The following is a 17,793-nucleotide window of genomic DNA, read 5'->3' as shown; positions in this document are numbered from 1 at the left end:
TACGAGTCACATGGACTTAAGTCACAAGCAAATAATACTTACTCTAACTCTTACTAACTTTGAGGTAGAAATCATACCTATGGGATAAGGGTACAAATATGAGGCAACGTAAAACAGTTCCAGAGACTCAATCTGATTCAACAGTAATTCTTTAAATAATGACTGTCAACGATGAATGAGACATCATGTTGGCACACAGGGAGTTAGATGAGAGATAAAAGAGATCAACTGGTCTTTAAAAAAATATATGTAGTTGAAGGACAACATAGATAATTTTTCAAAAATAAAATTTTAAAAAGTATATTTTCTATTCTCTAAATAACTCCAATTTCCATGTAATGTCAAGAGACTAATTAACATTTTTAGACAGAATCTCTAAAATTTCCAATTGTCAAAAAGCATATGAAAAGGTAGTGATTGAGTATCAAGGAATAAAAATTGAAGAAGGAAAAGGTAGAGTTTGTTAGGAAGGGAACAGAAAGCGTCATGAGCTTATGGAAGGGCAGATAGAAAATATTTGTATAAAGTGGTATGGAAGGAGAAAGAGCAACTGAAAGCATAAAACACCACAAAGAGCCCGGTGACAGCCAGCTTCTTATCTCTTAGCACTGTTTACAGGAAAGTTTAACATCACAACACGTACAGGTCATTCTGATTCTGACATATATGGAGCACACTGTATTTCCATCATTCTCTAATGCAATTGAACATATCTTCATCTTACAACTGAAGCCTCATGACAGAAGCAGAGAAACTAACATCAAGCACATGCCAGGTAGGCAATGTTAAGACACTTTCACATGCATGATCTCATTTAAACCTCATACATCTACAGTCAATGAGATAGCTTTTCCAATGCCACCAAACTAATGATCTTGTAAAGGCTGAATTGTTATTAGCACCAATGGTCAATACAAACCCTAAATTAAGCCGAGTCCATTTTCTTTTCACTTAATATCTTTCCTTAGGGATGGTAAATTTCACAGCATAATACATACCTTAGGATGGCCACAGTTATAGGAGTACCAGACATAAAGGTAAAAATAATTGCAGTAAAGAAAATGCCAAGGAATATAGGCAAATTTGTACACCGAGTTTCACATTTTCCGGCTCTAGCTTCAAAACGAGAACTTGCTGCAGTAGGTGATATTTCTATCTTCCTTGCAATACAGGAACAGTTGTAATATACCTAGAAATATTAGACATGAAAACACTGAAAGTGCCTATCTTGAAAACATATTTTATCATTGTAAATTAGGTGATCTCTAGACATGGCAAACAGTCTTACACAGTCTTAATCCATACACAACAAATAATGCTGAGAAAGAGTAATTAACCCTTAAGAAATTACGCAAGTGAAAACAAGGGGCCATATGTATGAAGCAGAATCATCTGTATTTGACTTTTGTATCCATTACTTTAACTTGCAATCTATTATTGACTCATGACTTATAAAACAAATTGATAAGAATATAACAATTACATGATCTTGTACATTTCTAGACTGCTTTCAATAGTCATAATTGTTCAAATAGTTTTCCTGCTTTCTTCTTTTCTATTATAGGATGTAAAGAAATGCATGCATAGTGACAATCTCACTATCTACAATAGTTTCAAAGAACAAACACTATAATTTTAACAAATGCCACAGTTAAATTAACTAACATGGCACAAGACTTTGGGAAAGAAAATGCTACTTTCACCTAAGCCTTGTTACTATAATTTTCTGAACTTTTCTGACTTGCTTTACCAAGAGTAAACTGTATCTCTCTTAAGATGACATATTTAAGACAATCAAAAACTAGAAGTTATTATATTATCCTGAAGGCTATTTTATATATAAATAACATATTAACTATTTACTATATATACACATATATATGCATATATATATACACATAAATTAATAAGAAATGTTAGAAGGTAACATTAAAAAATAATGAGTATCACTTTTGTAGGAAAAGGATTAGATATTTGAAAAATTAGGCATAATTATTTTTTAAAGTCGTTTTACATCTCAATTCCATCCTTACTATAAATCCTTTTGTACGTTTAAGGCCTCAGTAAAGTGAGAGCAGAGCCAGAGAAGTGAAAGGGAAGTGGTGCTTTTCTTGCTCTGAAGGCCAGAGACCTTTTTGGCTGCCAAAGCTCCTCTGAACCACTGGTAGTGACTCAAGAATCCTAAATATGCAGATGACACCCCCAAAACAGACTATTACATACTCAGCAATCGCATATATCAAATAATAAAGTAATGTAGCCCTTAAAAATTTTAAGAAGGAAAACCGAGAACAGTATTTTCTATCTTGATATACTTACAACTCTCTTACATAAAAAAGGATACATTTACCCACAATATAGCTAGCTGTTAGCCAACATCTGTTTTTGTAGTTTGGGTCACTGGTGTGAAATATAAGACTAATATTTCTGTGAACAAACGTGCATAGGTGTTTATTACATTATTATCAATATATTTTGCCTATCTAAAATATTCTATGAGAAAAAAAATCCTGTGAAAAAATAAGTTGTTACATGGACTAACTGGACATAAAAAAGCCAGAACACATAGAAAATTTGGAAGTCAAAATAACTTGTTTTTCCCAAACAATCCCTAGAAGACAATTTAATGTTTAAAATGGCAATTATAGTATTTAGTGAAAAACAGAAATATCAAATTAACCATATCAAAAATAATCAATACCATTTCAAGTGTGCTTTGTGTATTAGATTTTTATTTTAAATTATTTACTTATTTTGGTTTCCTTGTACAGAGTGGTATTTGTGTCTAAACATGTTATGTGAGTAAAACCCTTCCAATACCTTAAATTTCTGTCATAATCCTCTAAGCAGAGTTAGTCAATAGCACCTACTGGTTGTATTTTATATACAGGAAGATGCTGCCTACTTCCACACCTCTCAAAGGCACAGTCACCTTCCAGGTAGTTCCAATTCTATGGTATGCATCACACTCACCTATGGAATTTGGTTTCTTATAACTGACACGAAGACCTAATTTTCTCAACCTCTTTTAAAATTAAAGCAATCCCAGATGCCCACTGGTTTGAAGATATGATAACTCTCAGTTTTGGGGTCTTAAAAATCTTCCTGATGTCTTTTACTAAACTTTCATAGGCGCTCCCCGGTAGGGATCTAATTAGTTTTATTTCAAGGATGAAATCTGCACATATGTCATCCAAGTCCATCAGGTCTACTATGATTCACCACAGACAATTTTTTCTGACATATTTTTCAATGTTCTTAGATGATCATTTTAAAATCTATTTGAAAAAACGTACATTGTTTCTCACATTCTGGTTTACTCCCAGCAGGAAGATCAAATCCTAGGCTTTTGAGATAAATGTTTAATGTATTTATTACACACGAAATCATTAAAGATATGTATATATATATGTAAAAACATATATTTTTGTGTGTATATATGAACATAATGTGTATAACCACACATACATATCCACGTTAGCTTTAGAAGAAATCTGAAACAATTTTATAGATTATTTCAATTACTTCTACTTATTTATGTAGAAATCTTTTCTTGCCATCTTAAACCTATCTTTATATAGGAAAAGAAATGCCATTTCACTAATCCCTATTTCAAATATTTAAAATTGTGCTGTTTGGTCATATAATTCTAACACATCTTATTCATAGTGGTCTCATATCATAGTATGTATTTCCCTCGGGTCTTTCTAAGTTATCACATTTTCTATTAATATATAACATATTATGTACTACTAGTAATGCGAATATTATCTGTTCCCAAGTCTCTTAAATTTAACTAAGGTGACATCTTCAGACTGTAGATGTAGTACAGTAAAAGTCCCCCTGGATTCTCTTCAAGTCCTTAGCTGTATGAAAAAGAAATCAATCTAGGCAAACTGACAAGCATTCTAATACAGAATGAAAAGTAAATTTGTATCTGAGAATGAATTAAGGATTTGGATATTTCCAAACGAATCCATGGTGCTTCAAATAAAAGCAACAAATATCTATTATGTTTCCGTTGTATACACTGTCCTTAGTAAGAACAGGAAAAGTTCTCTGACTTTAAGAGGCATAACACATAGCTGAGAAAAAATAAAACCAGGTAAATAGTATTTCACTACTGTAACAGAAGTAATGTTACAAAGATGTATGTGAGTAACTGCCAAATTGATTTTTCAACAAGATTTGCACCTGAAGTATAAAGGAAGAAGAATCTTTTTCAGCTGGAGTAGTCACGGGCTTTTTTCTGTTTTTAATTAAGGTAAGAAAAGTTAATATGAAATCTACCCTCTTAACAAATTTTGAGTGTACAATCCATTATTGTTGACGATAGGTACCATGTTGTACAGCAGATCTCTAGAGCTTATTCCTCTTACTTGACTGAAACTTTATGCCTGGCTTCTGAACGGAGGAGGTGGGCCAGGAAGGAGGGAAGAGGCCCTGCGTAATTCCACTGGAGGGATAAAGAAGGCCAGCCATAAATATACAAACACACTGCCTCGTGAAGGTCAAGTAGCAGACACGAGTTACCTTTGGCTGTCTTTTTGAAACAGAACTTTTACAACCTGCAAAGCAGGGAGAAAAATATTGGACTCCATCTCCTCCACAAAGAGGATAATAATATGATCGCATGCAGTTACAATCGGCATTACAAGGAGCGGTCAAGTTTCCCAGTGCTCCGGTCCTGTCAACAAGAAATGAAAGATGGGCAAATTATCTATGTTATAGCTTTTACTGAACAGTTCAGAAGCATTGTTATATCTTGCTCTTCGGTCATTTATTCAATCACTCAACACATTTAATTTCTGAATGAATAAAACGAATACAATGTCTACCTTTTCACATAGAGCTTAACTTCTTGTGGAAGAGAGAGGCAGTAGAAACAATATTATATAAGGTAATGTCTATCAGTGATAATAAAAATAGGCAAAGTAAGCAAATAAAGCAGAGTTTCTCATTTGATACCCGATAATTCTTTTCTTGGGGGCAAGGGGGCAGGGGAAGCTGGTTCTGTGGATTGTAGGATGTTTAGCAGCATCCCTGGCTTCTACCCACTAGATGCCAGTAGCATCCTCTTAGTTATGACAACCAAAATGTCTCCAGGTACCGCCAAATTTCCCTGGAGTGGGGGCAGAATTTTAAATCTGGAAGGATGAATAAAATCAGGGCCTTCAACATACTGGTTTTATCAATGGGAAAACTGAGGCCCAGAAAGACTAAGTTACTTTTCTTTCTTTGCCAAATATAATACTCCTGATTCCTAAGCTCAGTGTGGTTCCATGCAGCCTCTTAATAAGGAGACAACATCTTTGATAATATAAAGGGTTATCCTAAGCAAAGATACTTCTCCAATCCCTTAATCATTCATTCATTCAACCAATATATATATTGACAAGTGCTAGGTCCCACAATAGGTATCAAGAATACAAAGCTGAGTAAGATAGTCACTGTCCTCAAAGACGTCACAGTCAAGTAATAGAGAGGGACACAGATAACTATACACTAATATGGCGAGTATGGTTATAGATATCTGCAAAGTGTATTTTAGAAGCACTGAGGAATGACACAAAACAAGCCAAAGTTTAGATAAGAGGGTCTGAAGGAGCTGCTGCCTGAGACGAGTCGTAAAGGATGAGTAATAGTCAGCTGGATAAATGGGGGAGGCGAAGGGCACCTCAGAGAAGCTGGTACAAAGGCACAATGATGAGAAACGGCATCCTATGCGGAGAAATATGACTGATGTCTAGGACAGAGAGTGAGAAGAAATGTAGCTGGAGAGGAGTCAGAGACTAGATTATTGAGGGCCTAAGGGGCCTTGTTAAAAACAATGGGCTTTAACCTATTTTGAAAAGGTAATCAAAGTATTTTTAGACTGGAAAGTGATATTGTCAAAAACCCATTTTGAAGAAATAATCCTAGGAGTTAAACAGAACATGAATTTGAAGGAAGGGGACCAGTTACAATACATCAGACAGTAAGTTATGACAATGTATAGGAGAACTCAAATAGGACACTTGATTAAAGGAAACAGACTTGAGAAATATTTTAGATGCAGAATCAGTATGATTTGCTGTTTGATTGATTGAAGATGGGAACAGCATGGAAGAGTCAAGAGTGACTCAGTGTCTACCTTGGTGTTTTGGTAGAGAAGAAACAAGTTTTGAGGAAGAGATGAGGTATGGTTTTATACATATTGAGATTAAGAGTCTCAAATTTGGTGAAGAAATTTGGCCTGGAGCTAGCTTTCTTAATAAGCATTTGCCCATAGATGTAGCTGAAACCATGAGAATGAAGATCAACCATATGAAGATTGTAGAGTAAGAAGAGTACAGTGGTATTAGGAGTCCATTTATTTCACGAATACATAGCTCCAATTATGTGCTAGACTCAAAAGTGGTGGAAATATATCATCTAAAAGAAATAGAGAGAGAGAAAGACAGAGAAAGGAAGGAAGGAGAAAAGGAAGGGGAGGGAGGGATTAAATCCCCTACAACTATGAAGCTAACTTCCTTGCACTGGGGTAAAAAACAGTAAATGGGGGGGTCGGCCCCAAGGCAGAGCGGTTAAGTGCCAGAATGCCACCTCAGCAGCCTGGGGTTCCCCAGTTTGGATCCCAGGTGCAGACCTAGCACTGCTTATCAAGCCATGCTGTGGCAGGCATCCCACATATATGTATAGGAAGATGGGCACAGATGTTAAGCTCAGGGCCAATCTTCCTGAGCAAAAAGAGGAGGATTGGCAGCAGATGTTAGCTCAGGGCTAATCTTCCTCAAAAAAAACCAACAAAACAGTAAATGAGTGATTTATCTAAGTATTAGGAGACAATAATTGCTATGTTGCAAAATGATGATGTTTAAGGAGTAGATGGAGAAAAAGAAGCTCATGAAAGAATAAAGAGAAGAATACAAAACAAACTGGAAACAAATCAGTGGGGAGTTTGAAGAAAAGGGTGATCAAAAAGTAAATTTTAAGTAATTCTGCATTCTGCCTGGATTCTCCTCTAATTTAGTCCATGGGCTGCTGCTAGATTTCTTTATCAAGCATGATTCTATTCACAAAAGCAAGCATTACAGTCTCTGCCCACAACTAGTTTACAATATAGATGTGGAAATAAGGTGAGAAGACAAAAACTCTCTCTGCAACTCTAGAAATAGCCTCTACACAAGAATTTTTAAATTTAAATTTTCCAATGTATAATTCTCATATTACTGATAAATGATTACTGAGAACATGAAAGTTTAAGACAGTACGATGCAAACTATGGGAGAAACAAAGAAATATAGCATATATTCCTTATTATCAAGGGTCAGTCCTTTAACCTATATATTTTATAAAGGTTTACTTCATGAGGTAAAGGGGAAACTGTTATTAGGAAAATTGATTGCTAAGTTTATTAAGTTGTCCTAATATATACATATTATTTTTAAGATATTTTAAATTTTTAAAATTTTGAATGTTTAAAACATATATGCACATATATGTAAATATGAGAAGCATGTTTATCACAAATAGTAGAATTTAAACATTAATTTCTCATTTGAATCCAAACTAGTCTATAACCCTGCCTCTACAATAAGGAAAGATCTCCCTAACCCTATTGCAGTAGCGTGATACATTGGCCCCTTTAAGGTGCTATTTCAATAAGCAACGAAATTCTAGCTATAGGCTCAAGAGAGAAAAAATATTGTGTGTCCTTACTACGCTATTTCATATGTGATGAGGTTCTAAGTATAAAGTAAAACACAAACCACCATTACCAACACTGACTTCCAAAAAAGACCCAAAGATCCTATAGATGTCGAGGCAAAGTAAGAAAAATGGGAAACTTTAATAACTAATAGATTTCTAGAAATATATTTAGACCATCTCCTTTCAGCTGAATTTAGTGTTGTGCCCATATTAAACATATAATAATGAATTCATTTAAAATATTATGAATATTAAAAATATCTCCCGAAATAATCAAAATTATTGATCTTAAGCTTTTTGGATATACTGTTAAACAGGATCAACTTATCAATAAGCCTAATTCATTAATTCATAGTCTCAAAAGGTCTTTTTCACCACCGGTGGTTACATGGCAAAAGGCAAAGATTCTTTGCACCACTCTACTAGAAACCCCACATCTTCACAACCTCTTCTTTCTTCCCCTCACTAACAAAGTATTTCTTGAGTTTCTTAGTCTGTTCTTCTGTCTATATACTTTTCCTTATATACACTTTTCTTGGATGAGGCTATTTTGACTGAACTGTGCATGATATAGACATTTTAATATGCAGGGTACAGAGCTAAAATTAAGAATTTGAGGGGGATAGCTGAGTTGCATAGTGGTTAAGTTTGTGCACTGCGCTTTGGCAGCCTGGGTTTCACGGATTTGGGTCCCTGGAGTGGACCTATGCACCACTCATCAAACCATGCTGTGGTAGCATCCCACATGCAAAAAATAGAGGAAGATGGGCACAGATGCTAGCTCAGGGCTAATCTTCCTCACCAAAAAAAAAAAAAAAAAGAATTTGGGGCCACAGAGAAAAAATAACCTGACAGTCACACTTCCTTTGTGACATTAAATTCTATCTCTGTCTATATTTATATCTACACAAACGCGTGTGTGTGAATGTGCATGTATGTTTGTAGACTCATTTTCGCTTTTTTCATCACTAAGAATGTGTATGTACATTAAGCATGACCTCTATGACCCAGATCTTGATATCTCTCAATGATCAACCCCCACGTCAAACTGACACCAGCTCACTTGCCTTCCCTCTTGATCAGGTTAAGGACAACTCATCTGATGATGACTCTTGTTTAAGGTAGACAATACCAGATGGATTCACATCTACACCATTCACTGGTCAAGGTGATAGGCTAGTGTTAAACTATCCAGAACTTTCTTCTAAAAGGAACATAGAAAAAATGTAGTTTCTTGGGATACATTTGGGTGAAATTCATAGATATGAACGTCAGGTCTGCACAACCTACCTCTACCTAGCTTTCAATATTTCCAGATATTTTTCTAATATTTCCAGACACATGACCTAAATTCCATTCAGACTGGTCCTTGAACCTACCTCACTTTCTAGCATTTATGCCTTGGCTTAATATATTCCCTCTGCCTTTCCTTCTTCTCAAATTTTTCTCTCAAAACTGTAGCCTTAAAGGATATTTAAACTCCATTTCTCTAATATGTCATGAAGCCCTTTCTAAATCCCATCAAAGGAAACTGAAAAGCTCTCCTTCTTTTGCCTTCTATAGTCCTGTCTAACTCTTACTACCTAATGCATTGTTTATTCACTGTTTTCTTTCCCAATCTCTCTTGCTACACAGTAAATTCCTTTAGAGTAGGGATTTTTGCCCTAAAGGTCTGCCAGAGGAAGCAGTCAACAAATGTTGAACAAATGTAATGGAGCTGAACTAAACACTGCTTTAGAACGCTCAGCATCTCATTAATGTAAAAGAATGACAGACACGAATAGCAATACAAATCATAGTAATTGCTATTGGCAAACTTTTCCAGACAAAGTACATTTTCTTTAGGTTATCTGAATGCCATTTAACACAAAGTTATAGAGTCCTTGACCTGGAGTACCACCTCCCTCAACAGCCTCAAACCCATGCAACGAGACAATTGAAGCAGTACTGTGGGCTCTGAAATCCACGGCTATGCACCGCCCTCCTGCCTGATCCTCTACCCAGGGCTTAGGATTTCAAAGCTAAACAACCAAGGCAAAGAAAGACAAAGTAGTCAAACCAGTTATAGGTAGAAACATATTTACAGGTCACAACAAGAAGTTATTTATTTCTCTACAATAAACATGAACTTCTAAAACAGATACAACCATTAGTATCACCTAGGACTACCCTCATTTTAATTTCTCTCCCAGTCTATTTTTAACCCACTTAATAAGAGAATTTCACCATAGGGAGTCATCTCCATTTTAAAACATTTAAATCAATAGAAACACATAAGTGAAACTCTCCCCAGGATGTTGGATCCTTTAAGGCAAAGGTTCTGTAATATTAATCTTTGTAATAAGCATAGTACCCAGTACAGAATAGCTGCTCCTTAAATGCTCTCTGAATACTCAACTTTTAATAACATATCAATTATTTAAATTAAAAAATAAAAACTACATATTCTTACATAGGAGCAGCCATCCAATTTAAAAAAAAAAAAAGCCAATCTCTCATCATTTTATTTAAGAAAGCTTATACTTGGAAATACACACATAGTTGATTGCTCTGGTATTAATAGCAAAAAGCATTGAGATATATTTACCCATTATATGATTCAGAAACACCAGCAAATGGCTCATTTTCACAGCTGGCATAAAGAAATACAAAACTCAGCACAAGTGCACATACAGATGAGAGCAGAGCAAACTTCATTATGTTTTTACATGTCATTTTGAATTTCGAAACAAGGACACCACCTAAAATCTGACCGAGAGCAGCTCCAGGAATTAAAACAGCCCCTAATAAAAGAGAAGACACAGCCAGTGAGAAAACACAAGTACACTCAGTAACTCAGACCAATAATTGGAAAATGCCAAAAACAAGCACAATATGGATTTAATATATGACAGCATTCATGTGATTTAGAAACATATGAATAAATGACAATAATTATATTAAGTAAGAGATTAATAAAATCAATGTTTGTAATATTAAGATTCATACATATATTCTCTTTAGCTATGTAGCCTCTGTATCTCTCAAGTTCATACAATAGATTGCCCAATGTCAGAAAATGAGAAACTTCTATCAAAATCAGTACAAAGTCTAAATTTCAAGGAGAGGGCTAACCAAAATTCTAAACTAATCTAAGACATTTAATGTAGTAAAGTAAAATTATTAGATTAAGTTAGAACAAAGAAAATGTTTTACCTCCAAGGGTAGCTGCAAAGCTGGATGACAATCCGAATTGATTTTCTATAAATTTAGGTAAAAACGTAGCAAATCCAGTAGTAATTAAGGCTTCTGAAGAAGTTGATACAACTAAACACATAAAGACAGTATTCCTCATCAAATTCTAAAGAAAAAATACAGTTCACCAAATGAATAACTATGATTATACTGCAAAATGCAGCATTAGAATGGTAGCAAGATGAAATGGCAAATTTTTAATAGACAATATAATTATAAAATTTTGGCATTTCTTTCAGCATAAAAGTATAAATATGGATTATAAATAGCTTTATATATACAATGTTGAAAAAAATTATATGTGGAGCACTTACAGAATTGACAGATGATTCATTAGTAGGGTTACTGAGCCTTTAGCATATGCAAGGGACCAGGGAAAGGAGGTAAAAGCCCACTTAGAAATGGTCCCTTCTCCAGCTTACTGTAAATCCCCATACAATCAATCTACACCTTATTTGATATTTTTATTGTGTTTTGAATTCCTATGTCCAGTAAAGGAAGAACTTGACTGTAAGCACATATGAGAATGGTCTCGAAGTCTCAGACGTGAGACTTGAGACTTGCTCTGAGCAAAGGACTCAGTAGTTAAGAACCTGAGATAGGTATAGAGTTAAACAATTTTAAATAGGTCTCTATATTGCTGGACTTCTCAGAATCTTACTACTCTATCAAAGGGGAATATAGAGATTCATTATTCCAATATATTTTACCATAAAGTGAAAACAAAATTATAATTCTGGAATATTAAATGCAAAAAAATTCATAAAACCGAGCAAAACACACACACACACACACACACGCACCTACCCACACCCACACACGGGAGTTACAAAGGAACAAGATAAGAAATTTAGAAGTCAGAGCCAGATGATCTAATGTAACAGTAACAATAATGACAAAAGGAGAAAAAGCACCTGAACGAAGACATGTGACAAGTAAAAAATAATAACAGTAAATATTTAAGTCTTCAGATTGACAAGATAACAGATTCCTAGCAAGGATTAAAGAAAAAAACACATACTTAGGCATAACCTAGTAAATTTCCTGAAATCAAAAGTAAATGAAAAAGTTTACAAATCTGCAAATGGAAAGAATAAGTAAGAATCATATTAACACAGATCTCAACTGCAACACATTTAAGTAGAAGAAAAGAGCAAAACAACATCCACAGACTACCGGGATTAAATGAACATGATCCAAAACTATTCATCCAGTCAGAAATATCATTCTGACACTCAAGGATACTTAGATGGTATCCTACCTGAGGAAAACCAGCAATAAAATGCTGTATCCAAGAGATCTGAATCAGAATCGAGATCTCGAAGCATGAGACCATAAGGATAAAAAAAGCAGTAGTGAGTAATGACTCTTGATGAGAATATAAACAAGAACTTGTAAAATAAATCAAATAGAAATATATGAAACAGAACAGAACTACTATAAAAGAAAATAATAGTAGTGGGAATAAAAAATTATGAACAATCTCAGCGAAACAACAAGAATGCACCTGTATGGGAGAGAAAGAGGGAGAGTTGAAAGGTGGAATGAATGGAGAAAAACAGTTTAAGGCTTTCATTTGAGGAGAAAAAAAATAATGGAAAGTAAATAATTTCAAATCTTGAAAAGTTAAAATTATAAACTCCCTTATGTACAAAATTTTTATAATGCTAAATTGAAAGACTGCTTTTCTCCAGAGCACAACAGAATAGACCATACCCTTTCATTTCTTTAACCTCAAATTTAAACCAAGTAAGCACTAACTGCACTTCTTTCACAAGGGAAAAATATTGGTTTGGCATTCTCAAATATATATTTATAATTCAGTGATAATTGTTCCATTTCATAAGGGAAATGGTACAGAATAATGGGCTGTGTGCTAATGAGGAACCACTGAAAATTGATATTGCCAATACGATAACTCATGTTCTTTCAAACATTCTACTCTGGAATAGTTTTGATTTACTCAAAGCACAATAAAACTAAATCTGAAGAGTCGTTTATAAGAGCTAGAATTATAGTAAATAAGCAAAAAGGAATGCATTATGACAATATTTGTATGTGTGTTTATTTATGTGTATATATAATATATACATGTATCTACATATATATTTGTGTGTGTGGTGTATGTGTGGGGGTGTGTGTGTGAGTGTAGAGTGGTATTTTACCTTTAGGGCTGCTGGAAAATCTTTAAAACTTTTCCCAAAATTCTGATCTGTCTGTTGTAAGGAACTCTTACTCTGATGAGTCTGGCAAGTTTTTCCCTCGTGAATTTTTGCTGTACCTAAAAAAACAGGAAAGGTACTTGCTCTAACACTTCATTCTTCACTTTTAAAAATTCTTACTTTTTAATTGACACACACTTCTACAAGTATAGAAATTCCATAACATAAGGAGCCAGTTCCTCTCTGTGTCAACAAAATTCTATGAATGTCTTTGTCTGTAGTCTGGCTGTACTAAGAGCTAGTATGACCACCATTAGCTACAGAAGTCCCAACCAGTCTAAAAATTAAGATGAGACTATTTTTCTCCAATAACATATTTATTCTCTTTATTTAAAATCTCTCTTAACATCTTTCTTTTTCATTTCAAATCGTTCTCTTTATCATCCTTTAGACATTAAACAAATTATGTTTGAGGCTTTTTTTCCTATACTCTCTTTAATTCTAACGTTGTTTGCAGACAAAATAATATTTGCCATCTATTACCATGTTCCTTGGATATTTAATAACGGTACTGTCAATAAAACTGAGAAAACAGTCAATACATGGAATCATAAGTTGAATGGGCCCAGGGTAGAAAGAAATCAATGAGTCCACCTACTTCTACTCTCCAAATTTTCATTGGCCCATTTCTAAAAGTCAATAATCTAATCCTGTTACATATAACAATAGAAACAACTAAATACCTTCAGCCTAGAGAAAACTACCTTTACAGATACGTAAACTACATATCTGCACTATGTCATTACACAGAAGCAAAATCTCATAGAGAAAGGAATGGATATTCTTTTATATTAATCTTTTCTCTTTGGACAGACTGTTAGTCTTGAAATATGGCAAAAAATGAGTAGACTACAACATGACTGGTGACTATTGGAAAAAAAATACTTGTACTTTCATCAACAAATAATTAACATCAGTAATTTAAAGCAGATTGGCTCTCAAAGTTAGTGACTGAAGACGAACTAATAGTTTACAAGCTGGGAGGTGAATATGTACAGCTTTATTGATTATTAACTGGAAATAAAGAAAAAACATGAATATTAAGATTGCTACCCAATATTTCCTACATTAAAGACAGATATTCAAAAGTTTGCATAGGCAGACAACTGAGATTCTATAAAACAATAAATTTTCTAGGGTTCTTATTAATCATATAGAAAGCAACATTTGGCCTAGAGTTGAAATAAAACTCCCTGGTGTTAAAGAAAACATTTTTACCTGGCAAATGTTTTGGAAAGCAAGAAAAAGGTAAGATCAAAGACCAAGCAAAGAGCCAAGATACAAGAAATCCAATCCACCAGGCCCCCAGCCATCTCGGATCGTCCTCAGTGATATCAATCCTTATGACAGAAAAACGAGAGGTAAAAGTCAACTCTAGCTTGTTAATTAAAACTCAGTTGGGATAATTATATGCTTTAAAACTCAAATGCATATATAGAGTAACATTATTATGATATCCAAATTTTAAGTTGAGCCATTGAGACGAATCAAACAACAGATAGGCATAAATGAAAGGTATAGGAATTATGGTTTACAAAGCATTTCAAAATGGCAAATATGACATGAAAGTTTAAAATATTTAATAGTAAATATAGGTATGCTGAATGTTTGAAAGCATACATAGAATTTCTGAACATTTTTATCTATATTTGACACAGTCGTTACTATATCAAATTAAATACATCTATAGCAAATCACTAATCTATATAAAAGCCCATACACTCTGCTTCAATTACGGCATTCATTTAAATGTAGAATTCTTCTTCATGTGATACCAGTTTTTTATAAGGGTTCTCATATTTTTACATCAATAGGCTCTTCCAAAAAACACATCACTCCTACAACTCATGTAATTCTCCACTGAAATTAAAATGTTCTTTCTGGAAAAGCCAGTTCTCCGCTTTAAGGGCTTCTTATGCACATCTTTTATATATAGCCTCTAAAAGATTAACCTAGGACTAACAGCTTAAAGAAAAATGTCATATACCCATGACCAATTTTCTTATTCAATGCTCACAGTCATGCAAAGAATTGTGTAGTTATGATTCCCGGTGGTAAAATGAGAAAATATGGCCTCACCAAAGGCCACTAACTTCTCTATTCAGGCAAAGGAGAAAGTAACTCAGTGGTAAAGAGGGCGATTTTGAACTCAAAAAGATCTGCTTCGATTCATGCCTTGGCCACTTACCAAGCTGTATGCCAATCAACTACCTTATTGGGTTATTAAGAAGATTAAATAAAATGGCCCGTAAAATAAGGTGATACACAATGCATATGTTGTCTAGAACACAGTATGGGATAAATAAACATTACCTACTACTATCCTCCATTGTCACAGTTGTTAAAATCACACACTTGTGATCTCTATGACACCATCAGAGGTACGCTAGAACTTAGTCTGAGAATCACAGACTCTTGAGACTCTTTACGCTATCTATCTCTAGCTAAATCTTCTGGAAATACAATTAATATTGATTTAATTCTTCTTTTTGAATGATACAAGGGGTCCTAGACATGGATTTTGAAAATTTTCACCAGGTGACCATTAAGCATCCTTATTTATGAATGAATGCATTATACTAATAGATGGGGTGGCATTAATTCATGAAGCAATGCAGCCAAAAATATTATATAAAAATTGGTCATATTCAATTTTTTTTCTTGAAAAATCCCTTATGCTATACTAAGGAAATACTGTGAAATGTTCTGTCTATGACGTTAACCTTATTAAAATAAAACACATTTAAATAAAAGAAAAACAGATATTTCCTTGCCTTTGTCCCATACCAACATCAATGTACAGGGTTAGCAGTTGTCCTCCCAACACATAGCCAATAGCAGGGCCTAATATTGACATAGCATAGCCAATTCCTAGAAAAAGAACAAAGACATTGAAAATGGCATTCTGTACAACTTTGCTTTGCATGTCTAATAATAGTGAAGAAAGACAAATATTTTAGTGTAGAAAAATCAAAATGATTAGAATTATATCAAAATTACACATCTTTTCACTAAAAAATATAATTTGAATGGTATCACCTGTCAAGACACGGAGCTTATAATATATAATTCAATGTAAAAGTTGTTAGACTATAATAATTGCAATAAACCCAACAATTATAAATCCATGGAAAGTTATATCCTGTTGACTGGCAGTAGGGGTAGTACATCAACCATTATCCTGTACGGATGGTGACAATAATTATTTACAATTCTTACGGAAGAAAACAATGTGAAATGAGAAGTTTTTTCCACTCTGTACATACTCCAAAAACACTTTTTATTCTCCACAACAGCAGCTGATCTTAAAACCTAGATCTGCTCGTTAGTCTGTTTCTTAAAAGTAAGCCATTAATTTAAACCCCCACTGTTAGTAAATCTCCCATTTTTACTTGCAGCAGAATTAAACAGACGTTATTTCTCCTGGATACTTAATGTTTTGCCATATATGACATTTGATTTTTGCAAAAAAATTTATGCATACATCAGTATTCTAGTCTATTACCACCTTCTGGATTCTCATTCTCACACACAAATGAAGAGGAATACAGCATACCAAAGCTAAGCATACATCAATGGCAAAAATGATTGATGTACTAGACCACGTCTCCAAAGTAAAAGTCACGCACGGATGATCTGAAAACATGTAAGAACTTTTATTTACCTATCAAGTACCTTACATAAATTATAATATGATTATATTTATATCATAGTTATTAATTCTATTTACCTTATAATTAATATTAATCAATTTAATTCATATAATCAACTTGTTTGTATCTATACTTAATTAAATATAAATTAATTTAAACTTAATTTATATATTGTTACATTTTAAAATGCAAAAATATATTAGAAAATTTTAAGTATAAAATTTATAAATATGTGTGTATATAGAAAGGATTCATGCTCAAAAAATTTTATGGATAAAAGTACACGATTAAAAATGCTGGAAATAAGTAATTCTCAAATTATCTTTGGTGACAGACCTTTTTTTAAAAATCATTTCCAACTGGGTTTAGACTAATACCTTTGTAAGGATACGTTATAAATTTTGTGGAAGTATAAAATTGCTATAAAAGTTTATTTTCATTATCTGACTTATCTTCATGTTCGCATGGTTCCATGGAACACACACTGAGTAGCACTGTCTAGATCACCTGCTTTTTCCAGTCTTCAGCAATTATTCCATGCATAGCGATAAGGATTGCTTTGTATATACTCACAAATATATTCATAAAAAGAAATACATCAAGAAAGCAAAAGATTTAAAGTCTTCAAGTGACGAAAAAGTAAATTTGATATAACTCGAAAATTAGTATAGAGGACTAGTGTTTCCAAACAAATTACTAAGGAAAACTTTTAAAAACTGTAAAAAATACTTTTAAATATCTGCTTGAAGGCAAACAGATAAAAATAGTGAAGAATCACTGAGTCAAGTTTCTGGAGGAGACATATCTAGCAAATTGGGACTTAATTTTCCTAGGTATACTTGCTGATTCTACAAAAGGCACTGGGAGGGTAAGCAGTCCTTTGCTGGTCTCTAAGAAGCAGGGAAATAAAAGTTGCAGTCCAGAACCCCTGGCTTGGGAGTACATCTTGTAAACGTCACCCACCCTACATTTTAAGTTGGTGCCTAGGAAGC

At 33.7% G+C, this 17,793-nt stretch overlaps 1 protein-coding gene across 2 annotated transcripts in view; it reads right to left on the bottom strand.

Annotated features, from left to right (window-relative positions):
• The window catches only part of SLCO4C1 (solute carrier organic anion transporter family member 4C1), a 61,788-nt gene that overhangs the window by 4,721 nt on the left and 39,274 nt on the right, over positions 1 to 17,793 (bottom strand). Inside the window, exons 4-10 of one of the 2 annotated variants that reach the window (XR_011525663.1) lie at positions 15,923 to 16,019; positions 14,367 to 14,488; positions 13,092 to 13,207; positions 10,888 to 11,032; positions 10,280 to 10,475; positions 4,534 to 4,687; positions 43 to 1,189 (exon numbers count right to left, since the gene is read on the bottom strand). Coding sequence is in view for 1 of the 2 variants with exons in the window: in XM_008507006.2 (XP_008505228.2) it covers positions 999 to 1,189; positions 4,534 to 4,687; positions 10,280 to 10,475; positions 10,888 to 11,032; positions 13,092 to 13,207; positions 14,367 to 14,488; positions 15,923 to 16,019 (1,021 nt within the window). In the remaining variant the exon portion in view is untranslated. The remainder of the gene's footprint in view (positions 1 to 42; positions 1,190 to 4,533; positions 4,688 to 10,279; positions 10,476 to 10,887; positions 11,033 to 13,091; positions 13,208 to 14,366; positions 14,489 to 15,922; positions 16,020 to 17,793) is intronic. The other variant, XM_008507006.2, reaches the window with a different exon arrangement.

This window comes from Equus przewalskii, chromosome 13, assembly GCF_037783145.1.
Source record: "Equus przewalskii isolate Varuska chromosome 13, EquPr2, whole genome shotgun sequence".
In the NCBI taxonomy this organism is placed as follows: domain Eukaryota; kingdom Metazoa; phylum Chordata; class Mammalia; order Perissodactyla; family Equidae; genus Equus; species Equus przewalskii.
The sequence above is the reverse complement of the archived record's forward strand: the minus strand, read 5'-3'. Positions and strand labels throughout refer to the sequence as shown.